Below are 17687 nucleotides of genomic sequence, written 5' to 3'. Positions count from 1 at the left end.
CATGTTTATCAAATTATCAAATGTGGTAGTTTTTTTCTTTATATCACACCCAGATGATGTTGAGGTAATACACAAAGAACAGTCACAATACATGAGAATTTATTTCTAAAACAGACTTGGATCTAGATAAAAAATATAGGAAATACATAAAGAAAAAGTATATTACACTTTTCAAGAGGCTGTATGTGTTTTAAGTATGTACAAAGTTCAAAATATACCAAATACGCCTAAAAGTTGTCAAATGAAAAAAGACTTTGAGATACATAAAATAGACTTTAACCCTTAATTTACAATCTTTCATCAACACTAATGGGTAAGAATGAAATGGCAAAACTTTTTACCCTGCAGTTTTTGGGTGCAACGAAGACCGTTTTGTTACACTTGGAAGTCAGTGGCAAAAAAAAAAAAGACAACATTATGTTTTTAATATAAATCATACTCTGAGGCAATGTCATATTTGAAGACTTCTGTGCATTTTAATCAAAGAAATTACAAAAATAATCCTTTCCAGATTAAATGTTCGTATTATGGAAAAAAAAAACAAACAACTTTGAAAAAAACGTAACAAGCCTCACGTCCAAATACAAAGAGAGAGTTTTAGACTAGACGCCTTTCAAACTTCAGTTTTTTGGGTGTTTATATGTTCATAGTAAAGTCAGTTTTCCTTTGCTCATAACAAAATCATCAATCATTGACAATGGCACCAAAATATAGTCTTACTGTCATTATAAAAATGATGCAGCATCATGTGCTAATCTCCCTGTAAGACAAAAACATGTAAACTTTGTACGTCTGCATCAGACTGAACATTGCAGCTCAGAGTATGGATGTATTAAGTCAGTACAAGTGTGGTTTCAAAAACATTTCGAGCTGGGCAATACGAAACACACAGTGTTTCAGCTGCTAAACTAATGCTCCACGAGCGCACAAACCCCCCCTCCCCAAAAAAACCCAACAATAAGAGGAGTAAAGTACTGAGAGGCAGTGCTTGGTGCTCCAGCATCATCCCAAGATCAGCTGAGGGCTGAAAGGATGCAGAGTAGTAGAGCTGGTTCCTGATCTGATGAGCTGGTGTGCAAGTCTATCCCGGAACAGGACTACTGTAAGTGGATCCCGCTGCTGAACGGAGCTCAGCCATCGTTATGACTCACATTTCCCGTCATGGTGATCTTACAATACGAGTTCACAGTCCTCATACTGACATCACAACAGCTTGTGGTTCACAATCTCCCAAACCATCCTTCTTCTGAAGTACGGCATGTGTTTCTGTGAATAGAAAAGAGGTCACGTAAGCCACTATTGGGCCACCACCATCATTATGATTACCAGATAGATCTTCTTTGTTAATGTGGTTTGTGATTACCTGTGTGAACGTGATTGGCTTGTCTTTGGTAATATAATCTGCATATTTGCATGTGAACATTCCACAGTCGCTACCATTCATCTGCTGTGGGATTTCCTGTGAGTAAAAGAGGAATTAAGATATTACTGGACATCAGCATGAAATTCTTCATCCAGCATCAGATTTTCCGATCCAGTATTCCCATATTATACTGTAGCTTTGTTCTTACCATCACTTAAAAAAGTCTCACTAACACAAAGAAACATTGTAAACAACTACACTCTTAATAAGAAACACAATAAATTACTAAACCACGATTTAAAAAGTCCCACAGGCCGAGCTGCCCCTTAAATACAACCAGCGATGGTGAGTTTCTACAGAAGGAGGGACGCTTTCCTCGACTCAGTCAAATAACACCTGTGCATAGTTTTGACTCCAACTGTCAACTCTGAAACACATGGTAACTACTCTGGTAATTTCACTAAAAGTATCCACTGAAATGTTTAATACTTAAAAGGCATGTAGTTTGATGATGCAGCACAACAGCAGAGCTTACATTTCGTCTTTTGCTGTGCAGAGTCCAGCCTGAGGTATCCAGTTCTTTGCCCTTCTTGTCCTTACTTTCCTGTTGCAGGTATTCACTAAGAAAATAAAAATTAATTACTTTCTACACTTTGACAGGTCATAAAAATCAGCTTGCAGGAGTTATATTTAGCCTTCCAAACAGACAAACACATCTGACAGTGAAACTTACAACAATATTCTGCATGCTTTATCGTTGTTTCCTCCCATAGAATCAAAGTACAGGATAGTCTTTTTGCGGAAATCGACCACCTGGGAGAAAGAATTGCACAATAAAAAAAAAACAGCAATATAAAATCTTCAGATTGTTACTTCACAAATACAGTCACTCAAGACTTACAGAGAGGCACCAGTGCACCCCCAAGTGGACAGGAACCAAAAGGATGTCTTTAGAAAAGATATCCATCTTTTTGGTCCAGCGACGGACAGCAGAGTAACCACTGCTGCACAGTTTGGGATAGAAAAAAGTGCTGAACGTATTGACAGATGGCAGGCTGGGGTCTTTGCTACGTTCGACAAGCAGGTTCATGTAAAAGTTGATGACCTGAGAAATTAAGGAGAGAGAATTTCAATTAACTAGGCAAGCACTAGTCAATGGCTCAAGTGTGCAACAACTATTACATGCACAATACCATCATGGTCATGTATTTTTAATGTTTGTCATGATGAAAGATAAATGTGGCCACCAGGAGCAAAATGAATGCCTGCTGTTAATTCACACTCAGGGGAAAATGTGCACTCACCTCATCGTTGAGCCAGTTGAGGTTGCTGAGGGTCTGTAGGTCCTTGCGTGTAAGGCTGAGACCAAAACCTTCACTTAGTACATCATGAGAACTACCTCCTCTTAGCACCCTGTTCACCTCAGCCTCCATTTCCTTCACAACAAACGAGACGGCATACATGTGAAAAGGCAGACAAACTTATCTCATATGCTCACAGCATATTAATTTCTTGATAAAAAGTTCAGCCTGCTGGCCTGCAGAAGCCAGAAATACCCAACTGCTGCAATTAGCAGTACTACTCTAAATTCAAATATCTTTAACATTTTTTTCTTTGTCGCTGTGAATCAAAGAATAAAACACAGAGTAATTAATATCGCCAAAGCAAACCCATCATTCAGGCAAACATTTAGTCTCCTTTTAGTTCCAACTACTTATCTCCTTTTTAAAAAGAAGAAATAAGGATTTCAGAAGTACATTATATTGTATGTGGGTTTATTTATATATATTTATTATCTCATGTATAAGTAATTACTAAGTAAACAGTACACGTCCATTAAGACACAGTAACCACACCTCTGTGAGTTCAGGGAATTCTGGCCTCTCTTCCGAAGGTTTTGGTTCTTCTATCACAAGAGTCAAAGGAACCTCCTTCTCCAATGGAACTCGAACACGAACCTCCACATCCGGGCCTCGCTGCCTCTCTTCAGACAGGCGCTGGGAGCCAGTCACAACAAGAGACAGGTTAGTGTGTTAACATGAGGTCAAGAAACAGCACAGATGATCAAAGTGAATCCTAAAGAGCGCATCAGTGGTGCACACTCACTTGTCGCAGTAGCTGGGCAGCCAGAGCCTCCTGCTCTTCTATCTGTCTCCGTCTTTCTCTCGCCCGAGAGTCATACATACTAGTTCTACAGTGACAAAAATTATGTTTCCTTTATGCAAACATAATGTCCATGAATCATGGATCAATCATATAATTAAATACAATAAAGTACACTTACAATTCTTTAATCCATAACTCAGCTTGGAAACACGGCACACTGTAATGACAGAGAAATATGTTATTGTGTATATAAATCAAACCCTTGAGTTGACTCTAAGCTTTGATGATTCAAGTCATTGTTTTAATCCAATGACTGCCACACAAGAAGTACAGACTTAAAACAGTGTGTTTGTATAAAATAAATTTTAATTCTGAATTTAATCTACAGCATCTAACATTAAATGATCAAATGTCTTCATCTTTGACCATAAGTGTTTAATCACATTACTATCAAAGACACTGAAATGTGGTTTGTTATAAAACAAAGTAACGAACAAAAGACTGACTGAATACTAACCTTGAGTTTTCTTGCTTTTTACCCTGTTGCTCATTTACAATAATCACAGAGTCGCCATCTTGAACTGCAAGAAAATAGAAGGAGATTACAATCAGAAAGGAAATAATGAAGCAAGTAAATATTCTTTTAATTTATGACATCCAATTTTATAACACCTATAAAGTCATGAAGCCTACACACAAGTCGACAAGAATTTTACCTGATGATTGCGTGTCCTGAGAGGAATTATCCTGTAGAGCAGATGGGGAGGGAGCTGATGTAAGAGTAGCTGCTCTGCTGGAGCTGAGGTCCGTGTCCAAAGACCATGTTTGGGTCCCTGGCCTGCTGGAGGCTCCCACTGGGCTGGGAAGGTTGCTGGAGCTCTGGCTAGACATGCCCCTGGGGCTGGGGGAGCTGCTGGGTGCATCTGATGTTTCTCCTGCTGCTGACCCAGTAGGAGACGAGAACTGGAGCAGTCTGCGGCTAGTGGTCAGGAAGCTGGTGCTGGTGAGAAAGTGACAGGGGTAAGAGCAGCCCAGTCAAACATGGATAAACATGGAACTAAATGTAGTTATCACCTAAATTCATTACCCAAACTAGAGTTTGTGATTGTAGTTAAGATGAATACTAAGTGACAGTTGTACTCATTGCATGCTGTTTCCAGCTACAAAGCATATATGCAACTATCATCGAGTATCTCTCAATTTTGGCACAACAGTGAAAAGCCAGATTATATTCCATGACTAACTGGACCTTTGCGCATATAGTGATATTTTTACTTGATTTTACTTTTATTATTTTTACTGTCTTTAAATAAAGGGTGAAATTTCACTGAATCAGAAATTACTAGTGCTTTTGAAATCTCTTTTTGAATCTCTGCCTGTAATGCTATGCAAGTAAAAACACATCTCATTTGTCATTCCAGGCTAAGCAGAGGCTCAAGTTTTGGACAGAGTATTACTTTTAAGTTTATATACTTCTAGAATCCCCCACTGGCCTGTGAGTGAATTCAGGCAGTACTCTTTCTAATGTGGCCTCAAACTCTGCATCCAATTAGAAAATTTACTAACAGCTTCAATATGCCGTTGTCTGCTGTATTTGTATGGGTACGTACAAATCTCTGTGTGACCTCACAATGCCGTGTGAGCTGCCGTTGTGATGGAAAGACGACTGACCACCAGAGACCATGGTCAAAAGCTGCCTGTAGACCTCCTTCTCCTCCTCACGAACAGACTGTATAAAGAGTAGAACCACCAAAATCAACAAAGAAATGCAACAACTGATTTCAAAGGAATCACACAGTGTCTTATTGCCGTGATGTCTGACCTCCTGTGCTGTGCAGCGGGTCCTGGCACCATGTATGCGGCCAGATGAGGTGCTGTGTGTAGGGCTCTGCACCACTTTAATGGGAAAGGTCTTCTCATACATGCTGGTGCAGGAGCTGCTTGCCACTCCACTAAACAAACTGCAGACACAAGCATGACAGTGTGCTAATAAAACACCAAGATCACATAGTATATTCATAAACTAAATAAATAAAAAATAGAAAATAAAATGAGGAATGTTTCCTCCTCCAAGCGAAAACCATGATGTAAGGAATACCTTGGTGTTCCATATGATCTGAGGTTCAAGGGCCTGCCCAACCGTGGGGAAGGGTGCAGTTCAGGGGTGATTGTAGGTGGCAAGCTAACTGAGTGCCCATTTGTTTTTGGCAGTTCACGATGCGTAGGACTCATGCACACTTGTCGCCTATAGACTTTCGATCCCATAAGTGATTTCTCTATACGCAAGCATTCTGGAGTTGGAAAAACAAACAAACAAACAAAACAGAATAATTAACTTCTCTGAAAGAGCTTAAAGCCTCTACAAACACTATCAAACTTGAAGCAAAAGCTTATACAACACTTTACATGATAATCTTACCTGATTTGGTTGTTTTCCACGTCAACGTGGTGGAGGGAGCAGTAAACGTCTCATCCAAAGAGTTTCTTTCAACAATCTTAAAATCCAAACACATATATGACATGTTCAAGTAAAGGCAAAAAACAGTTGTGAAATTATCTAGTCACGCTCCAAAAACTAATTGCTTACCGGCCTCTCTGCCCACGCGGCTGCTGATGATGTTGAGGGTTTGGGTTCTCCAGGTGGAGGACCAGGGGAGGCAGGCAGTATATTTCTCAAGGTAGGGCTCACGTTGTTCCTCATCCATGTAGCCACACTGGAGCTATGAGTCTTAACTCCTTCAGCTGCGATCTTGACCGTGTCAATAAGATCCCCTAGGGAAAATTGAAACAGACCGACAATTAGAGTTAAGACTGGATTAGCCATACGTTCACTTAACACCATGTTATGTAATTGAGTGAGTATTTACCCATTCGAGATTTCTTTATCATTAAGCCGTCTTGATCAACGTTATGCCCATCTTCCAAACTTAACACAAAAACGACAGTTAGGAACACGTTAAACTGAATGGCGGTTTTACAAAAAAGGCAGTTAGACTGACTCAATAAATAGCATAAAAGCAACTGGGAGCTAGTTTAACGCCGTGTCTTTTTAAACACACAGACTTCTGATTACGCGAGGATCTAGCGCCGTAACAGCTCATACCATTCAATTGGTCTTTTCCTCCTCATCTGACCATCTCCCGGTGCCCGATGTGCATCAGAGTGTTCCGCAGGCGGTACACCATTGCGAAGATTGGCAAAGCTTGCTTCTATCCATTCGTAGATTTTATTCAACATGGCTCAAAAGTTTTAAAAACGCCGTTGGATAAAGGAAAAATCGCCGTAACTGTCTACCTGACAATATAGTCCAACCAAATGAGGCTAACGTACTTCATTCGACTAAGGCAGGTTAACTGGCGCTATTTCAAACACTAACACTCCTCACAAATACCATTTTAGTTTCCCACGAAACAAGCTAACCGTTAGCTAGCTAGCTAGCTGCAAATTACCTAGTTTCTTAGCCAGCAGCCTATGCTAACTATCTTGCTAGCTAACGCTGTTAGCTGCACGGCTAATTTATGGAAGTATGCTTAAATTCCAATAGGGGTGCGATAAGCCGCAACCAACGCGTTCGAAAAAACGGTTATCATATTGAGTCACCCCCCAACTCATTTAAAGGCCCTAAACGTGACTTAAAATTGCATATAAACTCGTTGAAGAATAACATCTCCCGCTTCTTCCTCATTCAAAACCACAACATGGCTGAACAAGACGCCGAACCATCGCACATTGTGATTGGATGACTGAATGCTGGAAGTCCGAGTGTACTAGAGATTTACTGGTTGTTTACAGACTGAGGAGACCATTTAATATCACGTCACACTCGCCGGCATCGACTTCTGAGCACAAATTTTTCGCTGTCACGTGTGGACGATTATTTAGCGTTAGCCTACTTTCTCACAAGCCAGTCTACTAATTATAGGACGCAGATCTTGATGCTAAACACATAGTCTCAAAGCGTGTTCTTACATGTCGTTCATTCATAGCATCTTTTGCGTATTTCTCTTCAATCTGTTATCTTTTAAATAAACAACCGGCAAAAATGCATGCATTAATGTAAAAATAATAATAATAATAATACAAAATAGAGTATGGTATCCACTAGGTGTACCATGGTGTCACAGACAGCGCATTGGTGAGAAGGTCCAGGCAGATCATTGGTTCAGCTCTGTGCCGGCAATTACTGTTAGCTATGCATCAAAATAAAAAAACACTAAGACTACATTACATGTCCGAGAAACACACTCACACTAGAATTGTGAATTTGTGAATTTTTGTGATTCAAGGATTCAAGATTCAAAGATTCGAAGCTTTTATTGTCAAATACACAATAAGGAAACAGGTTTTCTTGTACAATGAAATTCTTACTTTGCTGTCCACCCTGAATGCCATTAAAAGTTAAGGAATACTAAAAGAATAGAATAATTTAACAAAATAGGCAATTTAAGAAGAAAAGTAAACATAAAATATAAACTATGAATAAGTAAGGTAAACGTAATCTATATACACAAATGTGCATGAATAAAGTATCTATTTATATATCTAGAAGTATATTTTATACTATATTTAATATTTAATAAATTTGTGCAATTAGTCGACTAGGATTAAGATAGAGTATGGCAACCAAAAGAAACACAGAGAAACAAGGAATGATATACAGAGCTGAAATAATCGTAAGATTTTTATCTGAGGACCAGAATGTTGACAACTGACGTATGCATTAACTGCATGATATTTTAACAATGCAGTGTGTAGAAGAATATTTTGAAAGACGCATCCATCATATTGATGAGTTCAAGCTGTAAAGGTAAAACCGAAATTAAGCTTTGTCCTGTAAAAGTGGCAAAATGTTACTGTTTTACCATAAAAACTTCAGTTTCACATTGGTAAGAGACTAAAAATAAAAGTAATGTAGAGGCTTTAAAGAATATTATTTATTACATCAAAGAGAACCAGTGAGAGCATTCATACACATTCACCATTTAATAAATTGATACAGCAACACCAGTCCTATGGTGAAATGCAGGGCTCTTTGAAAACCGTTTACTGCATCAGTGTCATCAAATAAACATAATCCAAGTGCACTTTAGAACACTTACAAATTTATTTCAAGCTTCAAACTCACCATTTTATGTCACACACTTTCTGAATTATATCATTTGGTCATAAAAAAATAAAGTTAGAGTGTAATGAACTCTAGCATTCAAGCCCTTCCACAAAAGCATTCTTTATCAAAATTACAGTAAATCCATACATCTATGGCGCTATCATGTTTTGATTTAATTATCTTGAGTCACCACTTCAAATTCAATGTTTTAAAATAAATTCAGATAATTCAGATTTAAATAAATCCAATACATTTTTAAATAATATCAAAACCCAAAACAAAAATGCCAACAATAAAGTTATGTGCAAATTTTCATGAAAAAAAGTCTCAGCAGTCTTCATTCATTTCGGGTTCAAAATCAGAGACAAATGACACTCTAATAATAAACAGCTAAATGGAGCAAAGATTAACATGTAAACAACACAGTATACAATGAATCTGAGCAACAAATCAAGGCAGAGATGAGTACCAACATCCCAAATACAGATTGTCATCCAAAGGCCAGAAAAACATGTCACTTACCCCCTAAAGGTGTTTCTTGTAATTCAGAGTATTGACAAAACTTAGGATATAATCAAAAACACACCAAAATCTTTGTTTTTTTTTTAACTTAACTCTTGTGCTTTCAGTCCCTAGATACACACCCACAACAACAGTTAAATGATGGCATGACTATACATGGCATAGTCAGGACTTCTTTCAAGAGTCATGCATAATGTATTATAGATCTTAAACCTCTGAAGGAGCACTGACATGTGTTGTTTGCAGAAGATTTGTGATATCTAGGCAGGCATGGATATAAAGACACCCATACAGCTTCGGATGAACACTCACAGTATGTTTTATCGTTTTATCTACATTAAATGTACAATCACAGATGACTGAATGTTTCTGGCTGGTAAAGCTAGTAAGCTAATCCTATGGTGTGGATTCATTACATGCTAGAGAGGAGGGAAAGGTTATTGACATTTTGGCTGTTCTATTGACATGTATCGTCGTAGAAGAAATTCACAAAGTGTTCATGACCATATCAGTATCAGGCAAAAAATAAATAAAAAAAAAATTAAGCTGTTACAACTGGAATCATTGTCACCACAATCACCAGAATTTTAAAAGACTCTTATCATGTCTGCCTAAACTGCGACACTGGTGCATGACCTGTCTGCAGGTGAGAAAGGTGTGGCGATGGTTTACTCTTGTTTTGTTCCAAAGATTTGGAGGCAGAAGGAGAAGATGTAGATGATATCTAGGTAGATGTTCAGAGTGGCGAACACGTACTCTTCTGGACTCATGGTGTAGCGCTTGTTCCCCATGAGGAGCTGGGTGTCAAATGCCAAGAACTTCAAAAGAAAATATAAAAAAAAGCAGGTATGACATGTTCTTGTTTGTTTCTGATTCAGACAATCTGATTTGTTAAATGATCATTATTATCAATAATGGTTTGATGTATTCTTACCATGGTAAACAGTATTGCCCCCAAGACAGCATAGATGGCATCCAGCCAGGGTACCTAAAGGGCAAAAACAATTTGATCAGATGTGAATTCAGTATTTAGATCACAAGATGAAAGGTCCACTGTGTAAGAGCTGAATGCATGTGATGGTACAATTTATTAGTCATTTTGTCAGAGTTTATATTCCTAATTGATGTCTTTATTGTTGGAAAACATTACATGGCACACAACTGCTGTAACAGCTTGATTTACATAGTCGCACTTACATATTGAAAGGGGAGGACGATTGCCAGCACCAGTCCGGAGATAAACATGACCATACAGAAGACGAAGAGCACGCCTTGGTATGATGTCACATCAAGCTGGCCGGAGAAAGAATCAAACCTTAACATGTGACTCCAACAGCATGGCAAGCTGGTACAAATCAATGATTTTCACTTTCAAACTTGCCCACAGTACATCAGATAGCATATAAAGAAAAGGAATTAAAGCATAGTGGTTGTATACCTGCACACCAGTCAAGCTCTAATTTACATCCATGCCTTTTCAGACTCATATATGTAGTGAAGACTTTGAAAGAATTTAATAAAAAATAATGAGTGTAGTTTTTGGAGAAATGAGAGTTATCACTATATTTATATTAGTGATAAGAGATAAGATAAGATTAGTAATCACTGCTAATCTGAATATCTGACCAAATGTGAAATATGGTCACAATCTCCACTTCTGTCCCTGAGTTATGGTGCTGAATAATGGCCAAGAAAGTGTTTTTTCATAATGTCACAGTGAAGGTGACCTTTGACCTTTTGGATATAAAATGTCATCACTGCGTCATTTTTATCCAATGAGATATTTATGCCTTCTTACCTTAGTTTGGAAGCTGAAGATGGTGACCAGGAGACAGACTGCTGCTGTGATGCCCACACCCATCACTACTGACTTGGTGTTATAAAAGCTATTAAAACAAGAAACATGCCATCAAGCTAGCTGAGGACACAGTATAAAGCAGCAAAGACTAAATGTAATGTAACAAAAAGCATACCTGGACAACATTCCCGTCATGTACGAGAGCGACAGGGTCTATAATGAGATTAATGACAGTCATGTGAACGTGTAACCATTAGTTAAAATCACTCTTGATAAGTCATGGCTGGAGAGTATTAACTTGAATAAAATACATTTATACATTTGTTTTTGATTGTTTTAACTATAAACTTAAAGTCATTTCTGGTATGGAAGTTACACATAACAAATATTTTTAACATATTAATGTTCTGTTTGCAATTCTAAAACTCAGTCTGTAGGTTTGATTAAGAGCTTTTAATAAAGACATACACTAAATTTCAGTCCATAGGCAAAAACATCCCTTAAAACACAACAAAAAATCTGCCTTGTACTTACGAAGATGGTAAGCAGAATCAGATTCCATGGAAACTGTCTCCTGCAGGAGAGAGTAAAAGATTGAATCTTTAGTACTGTATGCCACAATAGTTTCTTTCTTTCAGTTTTGGTTTTTGGTATTGTAACTTTGAGAACCTTTAACTTACCTTGGTGCAGAGCAGCAAGAGAGTGTCAGATATGTGACAAAGAACACAGCACTGTTGAACAACAGAAAAATTGTCACATATTTTGTTAGATAGGAGTGACAAAAAATGTGTATAATTGATCCAAGACTGACTAAACCTGTTACTTACTAAGAGGCCCAGTACCACCCAGGATTGGACTGAATGTAATCCTTCACAGGGTCACTAAAAGTAACATAGTTTTACATAAGTACACTACCCAAAGAATTTGATCAGATTCAAATTTAAAAAAGACTGGACTAACACTCACCAAAATGTGAAAAGAGCCACAATAGCGAGAGTGACCAAAAGCTGGATCATCAAGATGGCATACACCTATAAGAATCAAAGTTAGAGTAACAAAATATTGTATAACTGTACATGGGCTGGTATGTGCTGCTCAGGCCTTTAAAATTTAACAGCGTTCACTTGCGTTTAATATACAGCAGCTGCAACAGAGCTCATATTGTAATCGATGTAACGATAAAGATTTTGATACCTTACGGATGAAGACCCTCCTGATGTTTCGATCATCCCAGGTGAACTCTGTGAGCATCTCAACATCATTGTAGCAAGGAGCACTGGTGCCTAGTAAACACGTTTATTGAAGATGTTTTGGTGGTTAAGATTTATACTTAAACAATCCCACCAGTACCATATTGTCCCTAAACATGAGAGGGAAAAAGTGTTGTCATACCTGCAGTGGCTTCCTCATAGCTGGGAGGAGCTGGTGCCACTAAGGCCTGTCCACTGGACGAGCCATTGGTGGTCTTGTTTGCAAGTGTCAGCTGGCAGCACAAAATATGAATTTGTTATCTTTATAGTTTGTTATTCATTTTAACTTAGAGTAAATCAATCTTCTACATTAAATCTTAACTTTAAATGTCCAGGTTCAGATGCTGTAAATGGTCATGATCACAGTGTTGAAGATGTTTCATTAGGATCAATTGAAATCATAAATTATTTTTATTGTAGCAGCACTTGTGACAGGTGTGATGCTGTTATACTGTACACTGACTCTTAAGCTAAAATTTTAAGTTTTTTTTTTTTTTTCCACTTGGGTCTACACTTTTTCAGAGCTTACACTTTGTATACTTTAAACGTCAGCTTCTGGACAACAGTTTGCGCCAGTTTATCCATTCATGTGTTAAGTTAGCAAAGTTTCCGGACACATACCATCGGCTTCCAAGACATAACGAAAAACGAACCGGCGATGGTTGAAAAATCCAAGTCGTTTAAAAATATTTCACTTTTATTGTAAAACACCTGGATAAATTATGAGACGCACAAACTGGTAGTAAGTTACAATTAGCCTCCACGCTTCAGTCGAGCTACAGAAAGAAACGGGTTGTCATGGTGACGCAACATGATCAAACAACCGGTGACGCATTTCGCTGACATTAATCACACTAGCATTGAACAACACAAAAATGTCTCAGCATAAATGAAAAGTTACGAAGGGATGATGTGCTATATAAAATAGGATTAGAACATTTATAAACCAAACGACATAACGGCCATTGAATCCAGTGGGTTTTGTGGGTCGAAACACTATGCAACAGGACAGAAAACCTGTCATCAATATCCACTACCAAAAGCCTGGTTATCATTCATCATAATGATTAAATCTGGTAGGATCCGCAACTGAATAGTCTGTATCACCATCAAGCACTTCTAATGAGATGGAGTAGAGCAGGCATACGAAATGAATGTTATATAATAATCTAGCAAATTACACAACTGTTTTTAATTGTCGCAGAAGGTAAAAACAGAAAGACTGCCTAAATGACACAATTAAAGCAAGCTCATACCTTGCCCTGTGTCATGATGCCCGCCTGTCGTCCTGCAGAAGGCTGTCTTAGTCTGTGTGCCGACCAGTCAAATGGACCCTGCGGTGTCTTCTTTCTTGGTGCGGTAGTTCTTGCAGAGTCTAATTAAACTGTGCAGGAGCCTCAGACTGACTGGGCTCTTCTTGACTGCTCAGACTGAACACGCTCTGACGATACAGTGATGTAATCCCAAAACAACGCAGTTGAGACTTGTGCAGATACCCCTCCCTCACCCACAGAGGGATGTTCTAGCAGCATCCAGGTGATGCAGCGCCATACAGAAAAGCTGGGACTGTACCACGGCACCGGAAAAATAGGTAGGATGGTTGCCTGTCCAGAGAAATCTGGAAATGTACTCGGCAGTAAACCTGAGGGGAACTGCAGGGGCTAATATACCGTGAAATCTCAGATCACTGCTAGTTAATAGGCTTTCCGTGAAATGAAACAGGCCTCTCATGTTTGAATTGTCTGAGTGTATCCACATTGTAGTCAAGGAGAGGTTTGGTTCATTTTGAATTGAATCAGAAAGTTAGGGTTAGGATTTCTTGGTAAAATATTTTTCCTATTTCATATTGCATTATTTTTGGATTATCTGGAAACCTCAACTGATTCTACTGAATACAAATTATGTTATGTTATATACATCATTAATGTCACAAAATAAACTCCAATAATATAAAGCAAATATTCATTTTGAAGATGATGTACTTTTATTTAAAAGTGTCAAAAACAGATAAATATAGAGAAAATATCCTGTGAAAAAAGCATTCAATGACATAACTGACCTACATATTGCTCTTTTGAATACACAAATGCAGAAAAAAAACTTAAAGAAATATTATTTGGAATTATTATGCAAGAATTACAGCAAGAAGTGACATTCAGAAATTGATCAACAGGTTAGTTGTGACTTCATTCCTCTGGCTCTTCATTGAGCTCTTTAATCTCAATCTAATCTTTCTGGTCTGTTTATGAACATATGATGGAACTACTATATTCCTCAGAGAGACAGTGACAGTTGATATAAATTATATCTGGTCACACATGTGTGGGACAGAATGAGGCAATAACATGTTATCTGGAATAGCTAATGAAATCATTCAGGACTTCAGGACAAGGCTTTCAGTCATTTACCTGACAAATGAAGGTATATATGGCCATGTTCCACAAGCAGCATCCATACACAAACAGCATTAGAGAAAACATCAACAAAAAAAGGTAACAAAATAAACATAAGAATTAAACTGATTTAAGTGACTTTTAATCTACAACAACACTGATGCATTTGGCAAAATGTAGACTTATGACTACTCCAGTGGAATACAAGAAATTTTTACTTTCAGACACAAAAACTGGAAAAAAAAAAGCTGTTGAAACCAGTCAAGCATGAATGGATCTATGGTCCAGTTCCTCAGAACATCTCTCCCTCCCCTCTTGTTCCTTCCAGTCTCAGGTCTGTGTCATTTCTGCCCAGAGTGAACAGACTGACTACAGCCATCAAAGCTGCCAGCATCATGACTGCACAACCTCCAAACATGTGTCTGGTGCCACTGCCACTCTCCCCTCCACCTGTTCCTGACATCTCCCCATGGAGCGCCAGCAACCCCAGGCAGGCAAGCAGGTGCAGAGGAAGCCGGAACCAGGCCAGCACACCGGCCCGCTTCTCCTCTGGGATCACCCTGCCCTGGAGAAAACTGACTGCAGGAAAGTAGAGGCCACAGGCCAGCTCCAGCAACAGGAAGGCCAGAAAGGATTCATGAGGTCTAGGCTGGCCAGGGGCAGTGGAGAAGGTCAGCATGAAGAGGGAGAAGAAGGCCATCAGCACAGCCAGGCAGAGAACATGGCCAGGCTGTAAACGGTAGCGTGTGGAAGTGGCTAGCCGGTATAGTAAGGAGCCAGCCATGCTGGCTGCCATCAGGCAGGAGAACACTATTCCCAAAGGAGGTCCATGAGGGTCCAGTACCGGGGTCCAAAGGAAAACAAAAATGTAGAGGACACTTTCAAACAGAGCCTGAACTCCACCCAAGAGCATGACTCTCCTGTCTGACAGGAGGCAGCGCAACCCATCATGGCAGCTGCGTGAGAACCGGGCCCTTGCAGACAAATGGGTCACACCTCCATTCGGAGTACCAAGAAGCGGGGTTTGTTTGTCGCCTCCAGGACCTTCTTCAGCCTCTTCCTTGCCCCAGTCTGTGAGCACAACCCATCCACAGCATACCAAGCAGGGGACAGCTAGAAGAAAGGGGGCCACTGGCCCCAGGTGGAGCCACTCAGCCAGCAAGTTAGCCACCAGTCCTGCTCCCACAGCAAGCCCATGGTTCCAGGTAGCAGCTTTGGTGAAAGTGCTGGGGATCCACTCCTTGGGAAAATCATGGACCTCAACGTGGCGGTGGACATACCAGGATTCAAATGTAGTGGCAAGTAGGGATGTGGACAGACCCCCCAGAACTCTGCCCACAATCAAAACAAAGTAGTCTCTGGACAGCTTGGAGAGACAACAAGCAGAATACGACAGGCAGAAGAGAAGACATGTCTGTCTGCGGCCCAAGACTTGAGGGAGCCAGCCTGAAAAGGGAGCAAACAGAACACAGGAGGCCAGACCACACACATATAAGATGGCTATTTGGGATTCCAGGAAGCTGTAGTGGCGGTACAGTTTGTAGAGGTAAGGACCCTGGAGCCAGTCCGCCCACAAAGCCAAAAGGTATGCCCGCAGAAATACAGTCTGGAAGCGACGGAAAGCTGGGTTGGCTACAGCAGTAGGAGTAGACTGAGGTGGGGTGAGACGGCGTGCTGTGAGCTCGAGGCCAACACACAGGGCAAGCAGGAAAATGATGGCAAGATATGCTGTCACCAACATGGTGTGATAAACTGCACCCACTTGAGGTCAAATCCGAAGTCCTGGGACGTTTTCAACTCTTCTCTTTCTCAGCACCTGTGGCGAAACAAGGCGAACAAAAACACATATATACGTAAAGAAGAACGTTTACGTTACCACTGAAATTCCTTTAGTTAGTAGTTTATGTTAATTCGTCGCTAATCTGACTAAAAACTTCTACTTTTAGCAAATTTAGGAAATCAGCAAAGTCAGTATTAATTAGCTGCATCAGTGACGGAGAGCTTGATTCGTAACAATTTAGTTTATTTTACTTATAAACGCATTTGATAGCGCTAAAATGCGCATGGATGCTATTGTTATTTAGCCAGCGCTAGCCTAAAAGCTAACTTGCTAACGTCACTAACGTTAAAGATAAAATCTATGTGATTTGCCTCACGATCCTACTACCTTATATTTCACACTTTACTGAGTCATACTTTGTGATTCATCTTACCGTGGCGTTAGAAAGAGATCCCATATTAGTTACACGACGGACAGAAGTGGTCACATAAAATACAACTAAGTGATGGTCCTTGGCAAGTGTGCCCTGTGGTGTGCCTTCAGTAGCAAACAGACACTTCACTTCCGGGATCCGGGATCTATTATTTCACCACAAGGTGGCGATCGTGCGCTGCTTTTTGATGTACAGGAGTTGGAGAAGAGACTGAAGCAAAAAGTTGAGATGTTTCCAGGCATCTTGTGTTGTAACTTTCTCAGTGGGCTTGGTGCAGGCTTAAGGGTTGGATTTGCAGTACCAATTTGTCATTTGAAGTACCAGTAAGTAGATTCTGAAAAATGCTTCTGTTGAAATAGGCACACAGACAGTATTGTACGGTTGTGCACAACAAGATGTAATTATTGACAATGTTGTTGCACTCTGTCGAGACAAGACATCTACCTAAGAAGACATTCAGTCTTCTAAGCGACTCTAACATGAATATCCTGATAGCACAAAGGGCAGGAACCTGAGTTAGCTTTATCCGGGGGGCAGCCGTGGCCTAGAGGTTGGAGAAGCGGCTTGTGGTTGAAAGGTTGCTGGTTTGATTCCCCCACCGTGCGGGCAGGAAAATTTTGAGCGTGGTGGAGCGATTATGTCCCAACCCCCCATTAGCCAGCTGATGTGCCCTTGAGCAAGGCTCTTAACCCCCAATATGCTCCCTGGGTGCTTGATGCAGCCCACTGCTCCTGTGTGTTGCACTGCATGTTGTGTGTGTGTGTGTGTATCAATCAGTGATGGGTTGAATGCAGAGAAGAATTTCCCAGCTTGGGATTAATAAAGTAACTTAAACTAAATTTTTAAAAAAATTCACCTGTGCCAAAGTACACCTTTAGTTGCATTACTAATTTCTGAGATTCATACACTCCTAACTACTTAGCCTAACTTTCTTA

The 17687-nt window shown here is 39.8% G+C and overlaps 3 protein-coding genes across 3 annotated transcripts; all 3 read right to left on the bottom strand.

Annotated features, from left to right (window-relative positions):
• Window positions 1-39: 39 nt before the first annotated feature.
• senp1 (SUMO specific peptidase 1) lies at window positions 40-7308 on the bottom strand. Its single transcript, XM_046395991.1, has 18 exons — window positions 6573-7308; window positions 6337-6395; window positions 6057-6241; window positions 5889-5964; window positions 5568-5760; window positions 5292-5430; window positions 5080-5198; window positions 4186-4469; window positions 3987-4050; window positions 3648-3686; window positions 3470-3554; window positions 3220-3360; window positions 2668-2799; window positions 2265-2468; window positions 2097-2176; window positions 1899-1983; window positions 1364-1459; window positions 40-1266 (listed from the first exon to the last, which is right to left on the bottom strand). Exons 1-18 carry the CDS (start codon window positions 6704-6706, stop codon window positions 1204-1206), a joined length of 2178 nt encoding a protein of 725 aa, XP_046251947.1. The 5' UTR covers window positions 6707-7308; the 3' UTR covers window positions 40-1203.
• A 1071-nt stretch (window positions 7309-8379) lies between these two features.
• On the bottom strand, window positions 8380-13953 carry LOC124062913 (protein lifeguard 2-like). Its single transcript, XM_046395996.1, has 12 exons — window positions 13403-13953; window positions 12289-12379; window positions 12091-12179; window positions 11863-11927; window positions 11724-11777; window positions 11577-11627; window positions 11431-11470; window positions 11072-11109; window positions 10897-10984; window positions 10296-10391; window positions 10033-10086; window positions 8380-9916 (listed from the first exon to the last, which is right to left on the bottom strand). The coding sequence occupies exons 1-12, from the start codon at window positions 13415-13417 to the stop codon at window positions 9767-9769; spliced, it is 831 nt and encodes a 276-aa protein (XP_046251952.1). The 5' UTR covers window positions 13418-13953; the 3' UTR covers window positions 8380-9766.
• A 158-nt stretch (window positions 13954-14111) lies between these two features.
• Window positions 14112-16911, bottom strand: mfsd5 (major facilitator superfamily domain containing 5). Its single transcript, XM_046397553.1, has 2 exons — window positions 16753-16911; window positions 14112-16355 (listed from the first exon to the last, which is right to left on the bottom strand). Exon 2 carries the CDS (start codon window positions 16278-16280, stop codon window positions 14832-14834), a length of 1449 nt encoding a protein of 482 aa, XP_046253509.1. The 5' UTR covers window positions 16281-16355; window positions 16753-16911; the 3' UTR covers window positions 14112-14831.
• Window positions 16912-17687: the final 776 nt, after the last annotated feature.

Source organism: Scatophagus argus, chromosome 8, assembly GCF_020382885.2.
Source record: "Scatophagus argus isolate fScaArg1 chromosome 8, fScaArg1.pri, whole genome shotgun sequence".
NCBI lineage: Eukaryota > Metazoa > Chordata > Actinopteri > Scatophagidae > Scatophagus > Scatophagus argus.
The sequence above is the reverse complement of the archived record's forward strand: the minus strand, read 5'-3'. Positions and strand labels throughout refer to the sequence as shown.

Coding starts and splice junctions, on each gene's coding strand:
- senp1 (XM_046395991.1), bottom strand. CDS start 6,706: ATGTTGAATAAAATCTACGAATGGATAGAAGCAAGCTTTGCCAATCTT. Junction 6,396..6,572: donor AGGAAAAGACCAATTGAATG/GTATGAGCTGTT, acceptor TTTTGTGTTAAG/TTTGGAAGATGGGCATAACG. Junction 5,199..5,291: donor CCCGCTGCACAGCACAGGAG/GTCAGACATCAC, acceptor CTCTTTATACAG/TCTGTTCGTGAGGAGGAGAA.
- LOC124062913 (XM_046395996.1), bottom strand. Junction 11,778..11,862: donor GTGGCTCTTTTCACATTTTG/GTGAGTGTTAGT, acceptor TGTTACTTTTAG/TGACCCTGTGAAGGATTACA. Junction 11,110..11,430: donor TGATTCTGCTTACCATCTTC/GTAAGTACAAGG, acceptor ATCTCATTATAG/ACCCTGTCGCTCTCGTACAT.
- mfsd5 (XM_046397553.1), bottom strand. CDS start 16,280: ATGTTGGTGACAGCATATCTTGCCATCATTTTCCTGCTTGCCCTGTGT.